This window comes from Megalobrama amblycephala, linkage group LG21 (assembly GCF_018812025.1).
Source record: "Megalobrama amblycephala isolate DHTTF-2021 linkage group LG21, ASM1881202v1, whole genome shotgun sequence".
Taxonomy (NCBI): domain Eukaryota; kingdom Metazoa; phylum Chordata; class Actinopteri; order Cypriniformes; family Xenocyprididae; genus Megalobrama; species Megalobrama amblycephala.
The window spans coordinates 23,163,119-23,184,906 of NC_063064.1; the positions used below are offsets into that span (position 1 = coordinate 23,163,119).

The 21,788-nt window shown below is 44.8% G+C and overlaps 1 protein-coding gene across 2 annotated transcripts in view; it reads right to left on the reverse strand.

Annotated features, from left to right (window-relative positions):
• Positions 1-4,058: 4,058 nt before the first annotated feature.
• The window catches only part of LOC125256208 (nuclear factor 7, ovary-like), a 28,214-nt gene continuing 10,484 nt past the window's right edge, over positions 4,059-21,788 (reverse strand). The window contains exons 1-6 of one of the 2 annotated variants that reach the window (XM_048171972.1): positions 7,056-7,658; positions 5,984-6,079; positions 5,519-5,749; positions 5,419-5,441; positions 5,219-5,337; positions 4,059-4,757 (exon numbers count right to left, since the gene is read on the reverse strand). In XM_048171972.1, the coding sequence (XP_048027929.1) occupies positions 4,213-4,757; positions 5,219-5,337; positions 5,419-5,441; positions 5,519-5,749; positions 5,984-6,079; positions 7,056-7,448 (1,407 nt within the window). In that variant the 5' untranslated portion in view covers positions 7,449-7,658 and the 3' untranslated portion in view covers positions 4,059-4,212. Of the gene's footprint in view, positions 4,758-5,218; positions 5,338-5,418; positions 5,442-5,518; positions 5,750-5,983; positions 6,080-7,055; positions 7,659-21,788 lie in introns of those variants that run through there. The other variant, XM_048171973.1, reaches the window with a different exon arrangement.

Consider the following 21,788-nt stretch of genomic DNA (forward strand, 5'->3'; position numbering starts at 1 on the left):
CGTAAGACTCAATTGATATATTTTCACATCCTGTGGGGTCACGCATCCCATCAACTTTCAAAGTGTAATAGGAGTCACCAAGTTCCTCCACTATAGCCTCTGTCACCACATTACTGAGTGTTTCTATAAGTTCATTTTGCATATCATGACAGGTGTAAGTGGCATTGCGAGGGATTGCCTTCACCACATTGGCCAATTCAGGATCCTTTTGGATGGTGTAATAAAGCATGGAAAAAAAAAGTACAGACCCCCCCTCCGACATGTCATCAAAAGCGTCAACCTTCCCCCGTAGTGGCAACTGGTTTTCAACCAAGAACCCAACAACATCTATTAGTGAGGACACATAATACCGGTTTTTCCGTAGTTGATCTGCATTGACAAGGGTTGATACCTTATTCCCCGTATTGCGATGCATCTCCCTCTCCTTCCACATTGCATAGCAAGACATGTGGTCCTTCGAAGTTTCATGTTTATGAAATCCATGGTCTTTGGCCTTAGCGTGTTTCCACTTACGATAGCCCACACTCACAAAGGCATCCAATGTTCCAGATTTTCTAGTAAAGCTGAACATCCGACAGCAAAAACAAAATGCTGCGCCGGCCCTGACACTGTACTCCAACCACTCTCTGTTGTGAAAACATTTATCAACGAATGATCGCCCCTTACCACTGTAAACAGTTACAGGATACTGTTTTAACACAAGTTGGACAGGACTGTCAGTCCCGAGATCATCAACCGCTGTCCGCTGACTTGGAGGGCTTGTAGATTGTTGTTGCTCTATGGCTGCGCTAGTTAAGTCTATTGGCGATTGTCCGGAGCTAGCATCAGCAGAAGGACCAGCTTGGCTCTCAGAGACCGTGGTACTGGTGGTGGTGGCCGGAGTGTCAGAGTCTGCTGATGGAAGAGACTGAGGAGGTCTAAACCATTTTCGTAAATCCATTTTTTGTCTATAATTAGGCTAACAGTTAGCGCTAAATGTCTATGATAAAGACAGAAAACTGAAATGGATTATGCGCGCAGCGTGCTGAAAATCAAATGTAACAAGTTTACTCAGCGACCAATAAGCATTGACCTATGATGACCAAGCCTAGTAACATGTCATGAACAACCAAAATTAATGTTTTCCCCGTTGATTTCATTTTATTTCATTTAAGTAACAGTTTGTACATTTAATATTAAAAGAATAACTAAAAGTTTTTTTTTTTTTTTTTGGGCCACGCCATGGCCTGTGGTAGGAGGGGCATCAATGACTGCTAGGGGGGGGCACGGCCCTCGAATGCCCCACCACAGCGCCGACACTGACTTGAACACACCATTTATTCACGTTTACAATAGTCTGTCTGAATTCTATATTGAACCAATACTATTTTTGAACAGTAAATGAGAATTAGCAGCAGGGAACTGTATCAGTATGGCATGTCGATATTGTTTTCGGTACATAGTCAGGCATACAACACTTTATGAATTAATATCGTACAAAATACGGGCCGATTTGACCAATCATACAAACGTGCCATAAACCACCACACACAAACTTAAAAAGGAGATATCAAGCCGAAATGTTGCTCTCCGTTTGTTAAAGAAAAAAAAAGAAAAGTTTGTTAACTGGTAGACTACAACTTACCTCAAAATATAAAAAATAAAACATATTTTTTTCGCATGTAATGTTACTTGTGCTGCTGGTGTGTTGTTCAATATAGATTTGTGTGTACGATTGTAAAATGATTCTGCCAGTGTAAACTTATTAAACATATTTACTCATATTTGGAAATTGTATAGGCTACACTGCATATATTAAATGGGCTTGTAATGCATTCGTCATACTGAAATAAATAAGCACAAGTAAAATAATGAATTCCAAGGATGAATAAGTAAACTTAAAAAATATACTCAAATTTAACTTTAGATACACCACAACTTCAGGATATTAAATAATGTATTTTTAAAATATACTTTCAGTGCATTGTTACAATGATCATTTTCAGCACACTGTTAAAATATACCTCAAATATATTTTTATAAAGTGCAATTAAATACACTTTTAAAAAATATACTTTGTGTAAGTTCAGTTTATTTTTCTAAAATATATATTTTTAGAAAATATACTAAAGTACAATTATTTTAAAGTGTGTTAAAAGTTGTATTGTGAAAATATGATACTAATATACTTTTTACATATTTAAAGATAGTACATTTTTTGTTAGTATATTTGCAATGTACTATAGAAAAAGGGAATATATTTAAAATACAATAAAGTATACTTTTTTCACTAGGGTAGTCATGTTCATTGAAAAATGTTTACATAAAGCGTTATGACTGAATGAATAGCATTTTTTTATAATTATTATTAAATTCTGAATAAAAAAAAATAGCAACAAAATGCTTCCTTGTGTCTCTTTCTAACACAATGTTCAGGTTTGACTGGAATCAACTAATCAACAAACTAACACTTCAAATCACTATTTCTAACAAAAAAAAATATCTAAAATTTGATAAAAAGTATACTTATATATATTTAAATCTTCCACCTAATAAAAATATGTAATTATGTTTAAAAACAACTAGGCAATTCACAAGCTGCTTTATAGAGAGCTATATAGGCAACTAGTGGTTACACCATGATATTACATGCTTTCTTTCTATACTCTCAACAGATGGCGCTAATCTGCCTTCAAAAAATTGGATTTTAAAGGACTGGTTAAAGTCCTTTAACCTGAAATACTGCAGAAATTGGAAAAATATACATATTTTCTATGGAGAAAATGGATATTAATTACTGCATCAATATTAATTATTAGCACAAAACCCTCTCAAAATGCAAAAAGAAAAAATATTATTAAACAAAAATGAATTAGAATGATTTTACTGAAAAAATAAGGTTACGTTACAGGTGTCCGGTCACTTTTGACCGTGAGGACGATGAGTGTGATTCAAAAATAAGGAGCACCAGAGGTTCAATTATTATGTGATCTTCTTCAATGCTTTCAGAATCTTTACTTTTTTAAAATAATGTTGTTTCTGTATTTTTAAAATGAACATATTTTATGTTTATTGAACAAAAATGAATTATTTTATTTATCAAAATAAAAACAGAAAATAGTACAAACTTTGCTAAAGTGACTGTTTTAAACAAGTATTAAATTAGACATTATTAAAAACATTATTTTAGCTAAAGTGTTTGTATCATTACTGTGTGTCTTCTGCCTCATGCTGGTTTTGCTCCGTGTGTCTGTGGGGTAAAAGACCCTCTCACCACCTCATACAGATTTTAAACAAAATAAACCACTTTTAATCTTAATAAACATCTAGCAGCTCCACACAATGTTGTAAGAACTAAATTAAGCAGTAAGTAGATGACGTGAAACTAACTTACTACCTGTAATGATTGTTAGATGTGATCTGATAGGAACTATTTTACACCAAAGAAAGACTCTGTGATTTATAAACACAGGATGAGATCAGCGAATCACACAATCATGATGATTATGACATCATCACATGACACATTCAGAGGTACTGCATCATTCACACATCAGAAATGGTGACAATCAAAAGCTTAATGCTGCAATGCATGCTGGGTGCCAGCATACAAAACTCCCAGCATGCACTGCGGCATGAAGCTTTTGATTGTCATTGTTGAGATTCATGCGCTGATTCTCAATGCCTGTGTCTGAATGATGCTGTAGTTCAAAACTTTTAAAACTAGAGATCATCAGATTCTGTTCTGAAGCTCAGTCTTTGTCAGATTTCAGTGAATCACAGAAACTTTGACTTTTTGTTTTTAAAATTAGATCCATAAATGCTGCTAATCAAGAGTTCATCATTTACATGTATTTTAGTGAACACATGATCATTCAAACTGAAACAAACAATTATTAATTTACAAATTCACTGAAACTGTGTAGAATTAGGTTCAATTTCTAGAAAAAAATATATAATTATGTGAAATTTAGCAAATTGACAAACTTCACTAAAAATAATCAAGTCATTATCCTACAATGGTCTAAAAAATTGTTCTTATTGTGTAAAGTGTTTTTTAAACTTCTTCTAAACTCTAATTAAATAAACTTGTTGTTTATTGATCTGTTGATGTGAAATATGAGAGTGTGAGTGTTGCTGTAGTGCTGATATCAGTCATGTGATCATCACGGCCCAATCACAGCCACCGTACTGATATTCAGATCAACAGCACTCTTACTCATGTGATCTGGATTAAATATTGGAAACATGATGAAAGCAGGAAGATCCAGACCTATAGGAGTAACGATCACTGACCGGTAAGATCCTCAGAGAGCCAGAACACCTGAAGAATGGAAAGAGTGTGCGAGTGAAGGTGTGTGTGAATGTGTGTAGATGTGTGTTAGTTACAGGATCAGAGAACGACACCGTTCCTCTGTCATAGTCCAGATTCACTCTCACACGATCAAGATCCTGATTGACACGAAAACTAGAACCTGGAGCCCATCTGTACTGTCTATATTCCACACTCCAGACATCAGTGTTGAAGAAATCACGTCCCTTCCTCTGTTTTGATGCTGTAGTTACTCCAAGAGTCCACCAGTGACTCTCTTTAACCTCCACATCCCAGCAGTGTGTTCCTGAGTTAAAACCCTCTGAACCCAGAACACAGAGAGAACAGTCAAATCTCTCTGGATTATCAGGAAGAGGTTGATCGATCCCGCTGTTTCTCACACTGGTCAGATCATCAGACAGGACGAGATATGGATTCGCAGTGTTTGGATCCAGAATCACAGGAGCTGATGAGACACAATCAACAGATGCTTTTATTGTTCATATAATGATCAAGAGTGACCCAACACAGATTATTATGAATTATGACACTGTTGATCAAACACATGTTCCTCTGATCACTGTCAGTGCTGTTATTAGTTTCACACTCATTTGATCATCAACTACAAACATTAAATGTGTGATTCAGACATTTGTGTCCATCAATTAAAATCACAATAAATCAATGAGATCTGTTGAGATTTCTGCTGTAGATGAAAAACTGTAAGTGTGTGTCTGATCTTCAGCAGCATCTGATCATCTTCATGTTATCGGCTCTTATAGTCTGTGTTGATTTAAATCAGTTTATTCTCACTGTCTGTTGAGTTTCACTAACTGATTATGTTGGATTGAGAAATTATTAGTGGAGCATGTCATTTTTCTTTCTTTCTTTCTTTCTTTCTTTCTTTCTTTCTGCAGTCAGACTCACAGTTTTGGGCGATGTCCTGCATCGTCTTCAAAACTCTGAACTGCAGGTTGCCCAAGTAACGCGGCACATGAATCAAAGCTCCAGAAGCCATCTGTGGATCCGGCTGTGAGCTCTGGACTCTGGAAGAACATTCAGGAGTCAGAACTGCAGTGGCTTTGGATCAGAACCAGAGAGACCAGAGACAGGAGCAGATCACTCACCTTTCCTTTGAGACTGGAAACTCCTGCAGAACAAACACACCATTTATCATCAAGAACTCAATCAATGAACCAATGATCAACCAATGATCTGAAATCAGACCTTCAGAAAACGGACGTCATTGGCTTTCATCATCTCCTCCATGTCTTTGATTGTGTGTGAAAGAGCTGAGATGTGTCTGTTCATCTCCTCCAGCTTCTTCTTCATCATCTGCTTCTTCTGCTCCTCTTCCTCCCTCAGTGCAGTGATTGTAGCTTCTTCTTCATCTCTGAGAAACTGATGAAGCTCCTCAAACTGCTGTTTAATCTGACGCTCTGTGTGCTCAGCTTGAGACTGAAATCAAATCACATTCACTTCAATCATCTCAATCGACACACATCAACACTTCACATCATTCATATCAGAGATAAACTCGATACCAACATATAACAGATCCAGAAGCAGATCGCTGCTCGTCATTTACAGAAATAATAAACTGGAATCCATTATATTAAATATATCAGATCATAACTGTATATAGTGATCCTACAGCTGTAATGAAAATGACTCTCGATTCTGTTTCCTCACCTTGATGTGTTGAACTGTTTTCTCAAACTTTCCTTTCATTTCTTCATTGTGTTGAAGTTTCTCTTGTAAGGACTTCAGTGCTGTATTGAGCTCCTCCTAGAATTGAACAGAAACACATAAAACACCAGATTACAGTGAAGAGAAGAAGAGAATACAGTGATATGATCATATAATGCTGTGAAAAAGTATTTGCCCTCATCCTGATTTCTTCTGTTTTTGTGAACTTCTGATACTAAATTGATTCAGAAATTAAAATAAAGGCAGCCTGAGAAAACACAAAGTACAGTTTGTAAAAGACAATGTCATTTATTAAAGCAAAACAAAAAGGTTATCTAATATTATCTGTACCTGCGTGAAAATGTATAAATGTATTAGCAGAAGTTATTGCTGATAAAGGGGGGTCGATTCTCAATACCGGCAGGAAATGATTGAGGTGCCCTTGGGCCTTATATAATTATAAAATGTTGCATTAAAACGGACCTACATTTGATCTTACGATCATTTCTCAGATGTGCGTACATGTGATTCATAGCATAAACGTACACACAGAAAACGAGCATTCGCCTCTCTTTCAGATGTGAAATCTATAAATCACAAATGATCTTGAACTTGTGCACAGCTGAATGGTTTCAGTTCTCTGCCTTGTAGAAGACGTATAAGTAATGTCATTTACATTTAAAAAAAAATCACCAGTCATCGTCCAAATCCTTTAATTTAGAATGGCTAGCTGCAAAAATAGCTTAGATTTCCAAAAACCTGCAGTAATCTGACAAGGAAAAGTGTCTGTTCAGACCCTGATGTGGCACTAAGCACTTTTCCACGTCAAAGATGAATTTATAAATATGAGCGTTGGCGTGGATTTATGCGTATGCACATTCTAAGATCAAATCTGTACGTACGCACGCTTTATAAATGAGGCCCCTTGAGCAAGACATTAAACCCCCAATCACTCCCCGTGCGCCACAGTGAATTGGTTTGTAGTGTGTGTGTTCACTACTCACTGCTCTCCTACTCCCTACTTGGCCCTCATGTCACTTTCAATTACATGTGAAACAAGAGTCATTTGTCTTACCTTATATGATGAAACCACTTCACAGATGGGTCTGAATGTGTGACTGAAGTGTTTCTGTAAATTAGTACACCTTAAACACACAGGCTGTTTGTCCTCCAGACAGAAGAGTTTGAGTTTCTTACTGTGTAAACGGCAGATCTCCTCAGAGCCTGATGAACGCGTCTCATTTCTCTCCTTCAGGAACGACTCACATGAGTTTTTTAACACAAGATTAAAAGGAGGACGATCTTTTGAGGATCTTCTCCTGCAGACAGGACACTCCTGAGTTTTCTTGGTTCTCCAGAACTGTTGAAGGCACTTTTTACAGACACTGTGTCTACATGATAAAATAACAGGAGTCTTGAAGATTTCACAGCACACGGGACAAGAAAGATCTTCATTTAGTGAAGCCATTTTCACTGTTTGAGCTCCAGCAATATAAACTTTATTTTCACTTTCTGAACGACGGTTTTAAAATAAATCACCTTGAGAATCACAACGATCTGCTGTCTGTTCAGAAACAAATGTCTCAAAAATCCTTCTTGAAAGTGTTTCTCTTCATTCTCCACTGATCGCTGATTCTTTATTGGTTTTGTCAAGAGAGAAGAGAGTCAGTATGACAGAAAAGAGAAATAATAAGTCAGTCTCTTCCTGGTACATGTTGGAAGAGGGTGGAGTTTATGATCAGGTGTGGTTCAAAGAACAAGATCAGGAATTCTTCAGGGTAAAGTTTGAAGTTATAAAACTTGCATTAAAACTTTAGTATAATGCTATAAACCTTGAATCAAACACTAAAGAACGATGAAAGAAAGCAAATATTGACAATAAAAAAACAATTTCATTTATTGCTCTTTATTTGTACATAGTTTATTTGTTCAAGTATCCAGTAAAAAGACTAATCTGAGTTGTTTAATAAATCCTTCTGTTATTTTGGATTCATCATCACCATCATTGGACTAAAATGTCACATGTAAATTCACAGTAAATTTTCTTGATTTGCATTTTTAATAGGTGTGCTGTGTTTTTACAGTACTCTTGTTAATTTACAGGCTTGGTAGAGACCAAAATTGCCAGTAAGATACTGTAAATTTTACAGCATTTGTTTACAATGTGGGTATCAGATTTGTAGGTGGAGTGTTTAAGTACTTAAATAGTTAGTGGTGGTCAACAGTCAAGTACTTCAAATACACTGCCATGCCCAGAGTGAGACAAGACAAAAAAGACAATGTTCATTATTTGAAGTAAAAACAACAACAACAAAAAAATTCCAGTTTTCATGGATAGTGATGAAACAAAAGGAATTTAAAAATGTAAAAGCTTTCCATTTTTAAATAGATCTATATTATTCATCAATACATCTTGTTTTGCAGTCATGGTATCTAGTTCAAAACTGATGCTTTGGTTGTATCACGTGATATATAATGTAAAAAATATGAATTGGTGTATTTTTATACCTAAACTCTGGAACAATCTTCCTAGCATTGTTTGGGATGCAGACACACTCTGTCAGTTTAAATCTAGACTAAAAACGCATCTCTTTAACCTGGCATACACATAACACATTATCAATTTATATTTTCAAATCCGTTAAAGGATTATTAGGCTGCATAAATTAGGTCAGCCGGAACCGGGAACACTTCCTATAACACCGGATGTACTCGATACATCCTGGTGCTATCAGGATGCACCAGGATGTATCGACTCAGGATGTCCAGCAAAGCCTATCAGGCTTTGGTGGACATCCTGAGTCCACCAAAGCCTGATAGGTACCCCCCTTGATACTCACAGGAATTATATACTCCGGGCGGACGAGACCTGGGGAGAGGGACAGGCCTAGAGAGAGAGGAGGATGAGGGAAGAGAAGGAGAGAGAGAGGCAGATGGAAGGGGTTCGCCGACCCCTGGGCACGCCACCATGTGGTCCTCCGCGAGGTGGATGGCCGAGTCTAGCGACGTGGGACGGTGGCACTGGACCCACTCGGCTGTTCTTCGGGGCAGCCAAGTTATGAACTGCTCCAGCACCACTAGATCGATGACTTGCTCCACGTCGCCTCCCTCGGCCAGGAGCCATTTGCGGCAGGAGTCCCGGAGCTGTTGGGCCATCACGAAGGGCCGGCCGGACTCGCCTAACTCCAGTGAGCGGAACCGTTGGCGATGCTGTTCTGGGGTCCGGCCGACCCGCTGAAGTATGGCCCTCTTCGGGTCGTCGAAGACCAGGAGGTTCTGTACAGGCAGCTGCTGCGCTGCCACCTGCGACTCACCCGAGAGTAGTGGGATGAGTCGCATGGGCCACTGATCCCGGGGCCAACCTGAAACCTCCGCGGACTTCTCGAAAAGGTCCAGGAAGGCCTCCGGGTCATCCAGCGGGCCCATCTTGTTGAGGGGGAGATGGGTGGGCGCAGCCAGCTGTCCAGTGGTCTCCGTACGAACCTCCCGGTCGATCCAGCTCCGGAACCTCTCGCGGTCTTCCTGCTGGACCTGAAGGATGGCCTGGAAACGCCGCTCCTGATCCGAACGGAGGTCCAGCAGGGCTTGATGTTGGTCTTGGTGTAAGACCGCGAGGGATGATATGATGTCCGCAAACGGCACGGCGGAGGGCGTTTGCATGGCGGCGGCTCCCTTCTTCCTTCCCGGGTTTCGGCACCAGTGTAGTAATGTTCAAAGTTCGTGGGGAAGGAAGAGGACAAGGGTCGGCTTTTGACTGCTGACTGAGCTTTATTTAGTGTATATGAAAAATGTCCAACAAAAGTCTGTGCACCACACAACAACGAAAATAAACAATCCACAACAGGGCTTCACTCCAGAACGGTATAAACAATCCACAATAGGGCTTCTCTCCAGTGCTGTTGTCGTGCTCAGTGTCTCAGTCAGCAGTCCCTCTCTCTCTCGCACACTCCTGCTTCTCCTGGCGTTTTATCCTGTCTCCGCGCCAATTACTGGAATGAGAAACAGGTGTTCATAATTTACATTTAACACACTCGCTTACCACGCGTCTCCCGACACTCTCTCCAGTTGCAGACCTCGCTGAACCACACCCCCTCGCCACACCTGGTTTCTCCCAAGGATTTTTTCTCCTTTTTAACACCTGTTTGCCACCTGATGTCACCTGTTGGAGTTTGGGTTCCTTGCTGTTGTCGCCTTTGGCTTGCTTAGTTGGGGACACTTGACATTTGACTTGACATTTGATTTTCAACAGTGCTTTGATCTGCCTGCATTGACACTATTCTTTAAGAGCTGCTGTGCAGCCAGAGTTATATACCAGTTATCACTGTAAAGCTGCTTTGACACAATCTGCATTGTAAAAAGTGCTATATAAATAAAGGTGACTTGACTTGACTTTTATGGTTGATGTTACTATTTCTTATGGTATGATTGCCAATCGGGCACTGACTCAGGCATAGTCGTTCAGGGGTCCTTGCAGGGGAGCTTTTGAGAACGCAGGCAAAGAACGTCAAAGCCACTGGAAGGCAAGCCCAAGTAGTACTCGCTGCAGAGCATAATGACCTCCAGCTCCACCTCTCTGGAGCTCAAGGGTGGAGCTTAACCTGTTGAATGGGTGGAGAGATAGGGTTATGGGTAGGGTTAGGGTGTGGTTGGGGGATGCAGCTCCACCCATCATGCCCAAATGGGCTGAATGGCGATGTATAATCTCTGTATTTTGTACATTTTTCTATTTGAACTAAAAAAAAAAGTAATAATCTGTATTTATTTTTAAAAAATATATATATTTCACATCCTGCCCAATATTTTCCTACAAACAATGTTCATACTGAAGGCTATGAAAACAAACACGAATGTAACCTTGTAGTCTATGTTATATTATGTGCAAAAAAAGGGGGTCATATTACATGAGGCCTACATTCTAACTTTGTGACAGTACAATCTCCCCCCTTCTGGTCTATGTATCCCCGCCTCTGCTGAATTATTTTTCGTCCCCCGTCCTCTTCGCACGCCCGGAGCAGCGTCCCTCAGCGGAAGCGAGTGACCTCGTCTCCTTTGGCGGCTCGGAGGATGAGCAGCTTGACGACTCCATGTCGCCCGCTGCATCTGAACTGGAGGAGTGGGCCGGCGAGGAGGAGCCCGCCCCCCTGCCGTCGCTGGAGCCCATTGACTCCAGGCCAGGAACCGACGCCGAATTACTCCGCGTCCTCTCCAAGGCCGTCGAGGAGCTCGACCTGGAATGGGCTACACCTGAAGAGCCGACGCACAGTAGGCTAGATGAGTGGTTTCTGCCGGGGCCCCGCCAGACCCCTCGCCAGCAATCTGCGCCCTTCTTCCCTGAGGTACATGCGGAGCTGACGAAGTCGTGGCGCGCTCCCTACTCCGCCCGCCTTCGCATCTCTTCACCCGCAGCTCTCACCTTGGTTGACGGCTCACAGGAGAAGGGCTACGAGCAGTTGCCGCTGCTAGACGAGGCCGTGGCCGCTCACCTCTGCCCGCCCGCAGCCGTAGGCTGGAAGAGCAAGAGGACCCTTCCCTTCAAGCCCTGCCGTACGACCTCCGCCATCGCTGGCCGAGCGTACTCCTCAGCAGGGCAAGCTGCGTCAGCTCTACACACCATGGCCATCTTCCAGGTCTTCCAGGCCAAACTCCTCCGTACCCTGGACGAGCCTGGAATCGACGCGCCGGCCTTCCATGTCCTACGCAGCGCCACTGACCTGGCCCTGCGCGCCACGAAGACCACGGCCCAGGCCATAGGGAGGTCCATGGCCAATTTGGTTGTTTTAGAGCGCCATCTCTGGCTCAACCTCACGGAGATTAAGGATGCAGACAAGATGGCCTTCCTGGACGCCCCTGTCTCACCCTCAGGTCTCTTCTGGCCAGCTGTGGAGGGATTCACTGAGCGCTTCTCCGCTGCACAGAAATCGTCCCAAGCTATGCGACATTTCTTGCCAAAGCGCTCCAGCTCTTCATCTGCTGCAAGTCGGTCCAAACCTGCGCCGACCCAGCTCCAGAGCAAACCAGCCCCCTCCGCATCTCTAGCAGCGCCACCCAAGGAGCAGCACCAGCGAGCCCGCCCTGCGAAGCGCTCCACACTCCCGAGACGCCAGGGTCCCCGGCCCAAGATAGTGCTGGACCCGACGCCTCCGGCGTCTTCCTGATCTACGAGGAAGAAAGAGGATGGGGTTAAGTCTCGCCACGGCCGGACCACCCCAAAAGCTCTCTCGCATGCATTCCCCGCCACCTCGCCTAGACCCAGGTGTTGGGAATCATCGGGTTACGTGCCCTGGGCCCACAGATGTTGCGCCCACACAAACCGCCGTTTTAATGGCGAACCCAATATTTTTAAATTTCCAAAAAGAGAGCAAATTTCCTCATCCTGTAACGACGGTACAAAGACCCCTACACAGCGGTCTGTCACCGGACGCTATCCAGCCACTGGTCACACGGGTAGAGGCCTGGCAAGCCATCACAGGCGTGTCACAGTGGGTCATAGGGACCATATCCCGCGGCTATTCTCTGCAGTTCACCCGAAGGCCCCCGCGCTTCAGCGGTGTGGTCACCACTTCAGTCAAAATGGACGACGCGCATGTCCTCCGTACAGAAGTGATGTCTCTGCTACAGAAGGGAGGCATAGAAATTGCTCCCCCAGCAGAAAGAGAGTCGGGCTTCTACAGCCGCTACTTTGTTGTCCCAAAGAAAGATGGCGGTCTCAGACCCATCTTAGACCTCAGGCTTCTAAACCTCTCCCTCATGAGACGGAAGTTCAGAATGCTAACGTTGAAGCAGATCCTCGTGCAGATCCACCCCGAGGACTGGTTCTTCTCACTGGACCTGAAAGACGCATACTTTCACATCCAGATAGCCCCCCACCACAGACGATTCTTGAGATTCGCCTTCGAGGGTGTGGCATATCAATACAAGGTCCTGCCCTTCGGGCTGTCTCTAGCTCCCCGCACGTTTACCAAGTGCATGAACTCGGCGCTTCTCCCTCTAAGAGAGATGGGGATCCGAGTTTTAAATTACCTCGACGATTGTCTCATACTGGCCCAGTCTCGTACCGAGCTAGAACACCACAGATCAGTGCTCCTCAGCCACCTTCAGTGCCTGGGACTCAGGGTCAATTTTGCCAAGAGCTCGTGCTCCCCAGCCAACGTATCACGTTCCTGGGCGCAGTCTTCGATTCAGTCCATATGAGGGCTGTAATCTCTCCAGAGCGCGCTCTGACGATTCAGAAGCTCTCGGCATCGATCAGGAACAATGTCCGTTACCCTCTGAAGTTCTTCCAGAGGATGCTAGGACTGATGGCTTTCGCCTCCCCGGTACTGCAGTTCGGCCTCCTCCAAATGCGACCTCTGCAATACTGGCTGAAACTCAGGGTTCCACTGCATGCTTGGCAGAATGGCCGCTTCTTAGTCAGGGTCAATCAGGCCTGTGTCACAGCTCTGAGACCTTGGACAGACCCCAGCTGGTTCAAGCGTGGAGTTCCCCTTCAGGCGGTGTCAAGAAGGAAGGTGCTCTCGACGGACGCTTCCAACACGGGTTGGGGAGCCGTTTTCGAGGGCAGACCGGCCTTCGGCTCGTGGAACCACGAGCAGAGCCATCTGCACATCAACTGCCTCGAGATGCTGGCAGTGGAATACACCCTGGCCGCGTTCCAGAAGTTCCTGAAAGGACCCCACGTCCTGGTCCAATCGGACAGTATGATGGTCGTGTCATATATAAACCACCAGGGAGGCCTATTGTCCAGCCGCCTTTGTGCCCTGACAAAGCGCCTCCTCGAATGGGCAGCGCCCAGGCTACGGTCGCTCAGAGCAACCCACATATCTGGGAAAACGAATTTGGGGGCAGACATGCTGTCTCGGAGCAATGTCCCCTCGGACGAGTGGATGCTCCATCCCCAGACGGTTCAGAAAATATGGGAAATCTTCGGGAAGGCAGAGGTAGACCTCTTCGCCTCAGAAGACACTTCTCACTGCCCAACCTTCTTTTCAAAGGAAAGGGATGCGCTGGCCCACGAATGGCCCAGGCTCCTCCTTTATGCCTTTCCCCCGATCGCGATGATTCCTTGCGTCATCAGACGGATCAGGGAAGACAAACACAGAGTCCTCTTGGTGGCCCCACTCTGGAGGACCCAAATCTGGTCCTCGGAGCTGTTCAGGCTCTCCACAAGAGCCCCATGGCCAATCCCCCTGAGACGAGACCTCCTCTCTCAGGCGAAAAGGACAATCTGGCACTCCCAGCCTGAGCTGTGCGCTCTGCACCTGTGGTCCCTCGATGGGAGCCGGTAGATCTCCCCGGGAACATTCTGCACACCATTTCTCAAGCTAGAGCTCCGTCTACCAGGCGTCTCTATGCTCAAAAGTGGTCAGTCTTCGTTGACTGGTGCTCAACGCGCAGCGTCTACCCTGTGGAGAGTGACATATCTCAGATATTGTCTTTCCTCTAAGAGCGGCTGGACAGTGGTCTCACCCCTTCCACGCTCAAGGTTTATGTTGCAGCCATTGGAGCGTTCCACGCCCCTATCGCTGGCCAGACGGTGGGAAGAAACGGCCTCATTGTCCGTTTCTTAAGAGGTGCTAGGCGTCTTAACCCTCCTAGACCACTTACCGTTCCCTCTTGGGACCTCTCCACTGTCCTTGCAGCCCTCAAGGGCCCGCCCTTTGAGCCGCTGCAGTCAGCTGATCTCCGGCCCTTGACGCTCAAAACCGCTCTGCTACTCGCACTGGCATCGGTTAAGCGCGCCGGCGACCTGCAGGCCCTCTCTGTGAGCCCTGCATGCCTTGAATTCGGGCCCAACGACTCTAAGGTCGTTCTGAAACCCAGGCATGGCTATGTCCCCAAGGTGCTCTCGACCCCGTTCAGAGCACAGGTAATTTCCCTCTCGGCGCTACCTCCTTCTCTGGACGAGCGAGAGGTGCATTTGCTCTGCCCCGTCAGGGCATTGAGAATCTATATTGAGTGTTCCGAACCGTTCAGGCAGTCGGACCAGCTTTTTGTCTGCTTTGGAGGCCGCACCAAGGGGTCCCCGGTCTCAAAGCAACGCCTCTCGCGTTGGATAGTTGACGCAATTGCTCTATGCTACTCCTCTATGGGCCTGGACTGCCCCATAAGAGTAAGAGCCCACTCCACTAGAGGCATGGCCTCATCCTGGGTGTGGTCTAGTGGTATTTCTCTCAAAGACATCTGTGACGCGGCCGGCTGGTCCTCGCCGTCCACTTTTGTCAGGTTTTACAACTTGGACATCCCGACCTTACATGCTCGGGTCCTCTCGGTGTGATACGACGGCCTCCTCGAGCTCCGTCGCCACGCCTCCTCAGGGGTTTTCCTGCTCCTGTACTTAGGGTTCGACGGCCTTGGCCCCTCACATATCTATGAAACCCAGGCATGGCTTCCTCAAGGCTCGGGTCCCGCTTCTGCTGAGGCAGGGCGGCGCCTTATGTCTTGGGGTTTGCAGATGGATGTAACAGAGGGGTTAGAGACGGGCCCAGCCTTATCTCTGCCCTCACCTGTTGCATCTGGAAGTGTATCTATCCGGAGGCAGGAAGCACGCGTTGCGGTTTCTTCCGCTCCAGTGGATACGGTCACGTTAATGGCGTCTAGTTCTAAGGAGCTAGATGTTGTTAGCGTGGCCACGGGGGAGTCTGAAGATCCGCCACTTCAGTCTCCCGCCAGCGAGGAGCTTATGGAGGTGCTTTCTCGTGCTGTCGCTAAGTTAAACATCGACTGGCCAGCCGAAAAGCAAGAGCAGACCGTGAAAAGTAAACTGGATGAACGCTTTCTGCCATCTCGGTCTGCTCAGCCTCCACGTCGGGCATTACCCTTCTTTCCAGATCTCCACACTGAGGTGTCGAGATCCTGGAAGAAGCCGGTATCTACCCGTGTTTACACACCTCAGACCTCCATATACAGCAATGTGGCAGGAATGAGGAAACACGGGTATGGGGCGATGCCAAGAGCGGAAGAGACGCTTGCGAGCCATCTCTCCCTGCAGGCGGCATCGTCCCTTAAAGCCCAGACGTTGCCCACTAAGCCACTCAAGACTACTTCAGCGCTAGTGGGCAAAGCGTACTCGGCAGCAGGTCAGGCTGCAGCATGCTTGCATACGATGTCCATCTTGCAAGCATATCAGGCTGATCTGCTGAAGGATTTGGGGGAAAGTGATGAGGTTGGGGCTGATCTAATCCAGGAGTTACGCCTTACTGCCGATCTCGCCCTCCGTGCCACTAAGGAGACAGCTAAGTCTGTCGGCCGTTCTATGTCTTCCTTGGTGGCTACGGAGCGGCACTTGTGGCTTAATCTCACTGAGATTAAGGACAAAGATAAGACGTTTCTCCTAGATGCCCCACTGAATCCTTCCAACCTGTTTGGTGATGCTATTTCTACCGTCACCAACAGGTTCCAAGAGGCAAAGAAACAGTCTGCAGCCTTGCAGCAGTTTCTCCCTCGACGGGCCCAAATTCCCCCTGCTGCCGGGCGAGGGCAGCAGGGACCGAGTACAAGCTCCTCGAAACACAGAGTGTTGCTATCCGGGGTCCCCCTCCAAGGAGTTGGGAACCGGATCATCGCGCTCAGCCGAAGTCCTCGAAGGGCAAGACGGATCTGAGGGCCGTCATTGCCGCTAAGAGGGCTTCGAATAAATCCTGACGCTATAAGAACCGTCAGGATTCTGAGGGCGGTCCCTACCGAAGTCACACAGCATTCACCTCATTACACGGTGCCTGTGTGTCCTCAGGGGGGCGCTCTGCCAACCCCGCCGCTATGCCGGGGCGCAGTGCTTCCCCGCGTGTCACCCGAGGGTGGTGCGCGATCTCTAAATATGAGTCATCCAGATCAGTTGTTCCCTGCCGGTCAGCCGTTACAGGGCACTGCGCTGGGTGCTCATGTTCCACCAGAGGCCAGCCTCGAGGGGCTGGTTCCCTTAGTAGATTTTTTGTCAGAGTGGAAAAATCTGTCAAAAGTATCTCAGTGGGTCCTGCGAACTATAGAAAAGGGGTATGCAATTCAGTTTCGAACACGCCCACCCCGATTCAACGGGATTCTGACGACAGTGGTAGATCCCGAGCAGGCTCTGGTGTTGGCACAGGAAGTTCAGACACTCTTGCAAAAAGGAGCAATAGAAAGGGTTCCTCCTCCCAGCAAGGAGTCGGGTTTTTACAGCCGTTACTTCATTGTGCCAAAGAAAGACAGGGGATTACGTCCGATTTTAGATCTACGACAACTGAATCGAACAGTAGCAAAACTCAAGTTCAAAATGCTCACAATAAAGCATGTCGTGTCACAAATCAGATCCGAGGACTGGTTTGTGACAATAGATCTGAAAGACGCGTATTTCCATGTGTCAATACTCCCACAAAATCACAGAGAATTCCTGAGGTTTGCTTTCGGGGGCGAAGCATACCAATATCGGGTTCTCCCCTTCGGCCTAGCATTGTCACCCCGAACATTTACCAAATGTGTAGATGAGGCGCTGGCGCCCTTGCGCATGCAGGGCATCCGCATTCTGAACTACATAGACGATTGGTTGATTCTCGCTCAATCAGAGCAGATAGCGGTTCAACATCGAGGTGTTGTTCGAAGCCCAAGTGGATCTGTTTGCGTCTCGAGGGACGACTCACTGTCCACTGTGGTTCTCCATGTCAAACCCAGCACCTCTTGGGCTGGATGCTATGGTACAGCCGTGGCCAAGGCTACCGCTGTATGCATTTCCCCCGATCGCTCTGCTCCCGGGAGTTATTGGTAGCCCCGTACTGGCCGGCCCGAGTATGGTTCTCGGACCTGGTATCTCTCCTGGACGGATCTCCGATGGAGATACCGCTCAGGGAGGACCTTCTCTCACAGGCGGGCGGTCTGATACTGCATCCCCGCCCGGAGTTATGGAAGTTGTGGGCGTGGCCTCTGAGGGGGCACGTCTCATAGATTCCGGTCTCTCAACTGAGGTTGTTGAGACCATACTCCAATCTAGAGCTCCCTCCACGAGGAAACTGTATGCTCTGAAGTGGAGATTATTCACTTCTTGGTGTGAGAATCATCAGTGGGATCCAGTTAACTGCCCGGTTAGCGCGGTGCTGGACTTCCTGCAGGAGAGATTTTCCACAGGGCTATCCCCCTCCACACTAAAGGTTTACGTGGCGGCCTTAGCTGCTTACCACGCTCCTTTCAGTGGAGTCTCTTTGGGGAGACACCCGCATATAACACGTTTCCTTCGTGGCACTATGAGGATAAGACCTGCAGTTCACACGAGGGTACCGACATGGGATTTGGCCACTGTTTTACAGGGTCTATCTATGGCTCCCTTAGAACCCATCGAAGAGGTTGCAGAAAAGTTTCTAACACTAAAAACAGTGTTTCTCATCACTATCTCGTCTCTCAAAAGAATTGGAGACATTCAAGCCCTGTCGGTTGCTCCATCGTGTCTTGAATTTGCGCCTGGTAATATGAAGGCATTTCTACATCCCAGACCGGGATATATTCCGAAGGTTCTCACTAATACTGCGAGACCTATCATGCTGCAGGCCTTCTCTCCTCCTCCGTTTACGTCATCGGACCAGGAAAAGCTAAATCTGCTATGTCCAGTACGGGCATTGGATGCGTATGTTCATAGAACTGCCAACTGGAGAAAAGATGAACAGCTGTTCATATGTTTTGGTGCACCAAGAAAAGGTCTACCAGCATCTAAGCAGAGAATGAGCAAGTGGGTGGTCGAGGCCATTTCACTTGCTTATGAGGCGGTCGGACAGCCTTCACCATTGGCTGTCCGAGCGCACTCGACTAGGAGTATGGCTGCCTCCAAGGCATTTATTTCGGGGGTCTCCCTTTCTGACATTTGTGATGCGGCAGGCTGGTCCTCACCGCACACATTTGTAAAATTTTATGAGTTGGATCTCGGCTCCGCTCCAGGGGCACAGGTGTTACTGTGAGTTGTGCGCCTCGGCTTCACACGATCGGTCACTTGTTACTATGGCGACCTTGGTATGGCGTTCCCATAGCGTTTTTACGCAGCGCGAGTTCCCTTGAAAGGGAACGTCTCGGTTATGTATATAACCTTAGTTCCCTGATAGGGAACGAGACGCTGCATAACTTTGCCATACTCCCTGCGTGTCCGAGAGCGACTTGCTTCAGACTTTTAGAAGCTGAATGACAGTGTTTTCGGGCTGGCTTTATGGTTCCTGGTCAGTGACGTCACCCGCCTATGACGTTCTGTCTCCTGATTGGACAGATTGTATACGTGCTTCAGACGACATCACGCAGAGGCGTTCCCATAGCGTTTTTACGCAGCGTCTCGTTCCCTATCAGGGAACTAAGGTTATATACATAACCGAGACGTTTTATATTCGCACATTCGGACTTCCGCGTTTAAGATTTGTCTAATTATATGTGCTTTGAAGTGAATATTTGCAAATACAAAGCATGGCATGCTATTGACAACAAACTATTCTCAACCTGTACATTTTCCACAATCGAACAAAATGGCCATATATTGTTTAATCGCTTACTTACTTGCTGAATGTCTGCTGAATGTCCAGTGTTGTGCGGAAAACCACATAGGGAGCATCTCAAAACTTCGATATTGTTTTATTTTGTGCAAACAGACAACTGCATTTTATCCAACTATGTACAATATAGAATATATATATTTTTCTGTTTCTGTTTCTATACCTACAGAGCATACAGCCCATGTATTGCTGTTTTATTCACCTCTGTTTTTCTGGTTTGAAGTGGTAATAAAAACAGTGTTCTCCACGTGTTAAATAAAATGAATGGCTAAACTTCTAAACTATATTTTATGTTTTCCTGTTGTATGACACCTTTGTTTAACAATAAACTCTCACAATATCACAAATCATGTGCATTGACGGATGTTTACAGTCCTGCAGAATTTTCACTGTCCATGGTCCTGAATCAGTCAGATTATTGACAAGCATTCACAAAGTATAACAGCAAACAGGATGTTTAACTTGGGTGAACACTTCAAAAAGTAGTGTAAAAACTTTTTTTCAAGATGGTTTACTGGACATTTATGAGAAAGGTAGGGTACCACAATGTTTATTCACCCAATTTGTACTGCATTTAAAAAAGTAATATGTGATCATAAAGATGTTACTACTTTTACAAATTATATTTGCATATCCTTTTTTTATGAACACATCTATATTGAAATATTACAAAATTATTTTTTATGTGTCTACTTCACAAAAACTGAGATTTGCGTTTGTGGCTACGTGATGATGTCATCACGCAATGAAATCACAATGTAATTTAACTTATAGCAACAAATCTACCAGCCTGAAATCAACTGAAGGCAAAAGACATTAAATCTCTTAATATCTCAGCAGAGGAGGATTAAAGAACTCCACAAACAGCATTACCACCAGCTTCACTTATTACTAACTTCACTGACATTTATTTCTGTCAGACGTCTGCAGCAGTTCTTATTGATAATTAACACAACTTTTATATTTCTTTCATTTAAGGTTACCGTGATGGTGATTGATGTTTCCATTTGTTGGTCTCTAAAGTTTTGTTATAAGTAGTGGCGTTCTTTGTTTGCTGAGACAGTTTGTTTAACAAACATGTTTGCAGTAGCCTATATGAATAATCGCAATGTTATGAAAATATAAAAGATTGGAAATTATGGTTATACATGAATCGTGGGTTTTCCTTATTATCCAGTGTTAATTTGAATGTAGTTGTCAACATGTGATTATATTAATAAATAAAAAAAAAAGAGTCTTTTCTGCGGTGACACAAGAACACATCAACAATCAACCCATGAGTCTCAGCAACGGTGACCAAAGTTTCATGCCGCAATGCATGCTGGGTACCATGGTAAACAAAAAAAACCTCCCAGAATGCATCACACTATTAATAAATAATGCAGCTGAATTGTACAATATTTTTTTCTAACTATTGTTAGAAAACGATAGTTGTTTGCTGTGATTTTTGTTCTGTTTTAATCGCTTTTATGTCGGATTTATCTTTCTGAATATTTTGTTTATTGTCACCATTGTTGAGATTCATATGCTGATTACTGATATCTATATTTCTCCTTAGAGTCCTCTTTCCTTCAATCCAATTCTGTAATACAGTTATAACCCATGTTGTACTATCACCAGGTTAGTAAATAAAATATATTAAGGGCTCATATTAATTATTATATTTCAAACTCATTGATAAAACAAGATATAATTAATGACATCTAAAATAGAATCACCCAAAATTCTACTCATATATTTCCAATTCAGTTTATTGCTTCAAATGTGTTTTGGCACACACCGATTCAGCAGCCAAGTATAAACCCGACGTTTAAACGTTTAGTGGCCAACAACTGGAACCACCAATCACCATCATGGTAACCCATATTTATCAAGCCTCTGACAATTACTCACAAGAACACTGCTGAAAAAAAATCTTGCCTCAAATCTGCGCTTAAAAGGTACTTATGAAGCATCTCAGTCATAATTTAAGTGAACTACATCTTAAAGGTCCCGTTCTTCGTGATCCCATGTTTCAAACTTTAGTTAGTGTGTAATGTTGTTGTTAGAGTATAAATAAAATCTGTAAAATTTTAAAGCTCAAAGTTCAATGCCAAGCGAGATATTTTATTTAACAGAAGTCGCCTACATCGAACGGCCAGTTTGGACTACATCCCTCTACTTCCTTCTTTAATGACGTCACTAAAACAGTTTTTTGACTAACCTCCGCCCACAGGAATACACAAGAGGTGCGTTTGTAGAGTGTGTTTGTCGCCATGTCGTCGAAACGCTGTTATTTTCATCCCGCAGTCCAATCACCGGGTCTGATTCCGGCTCAA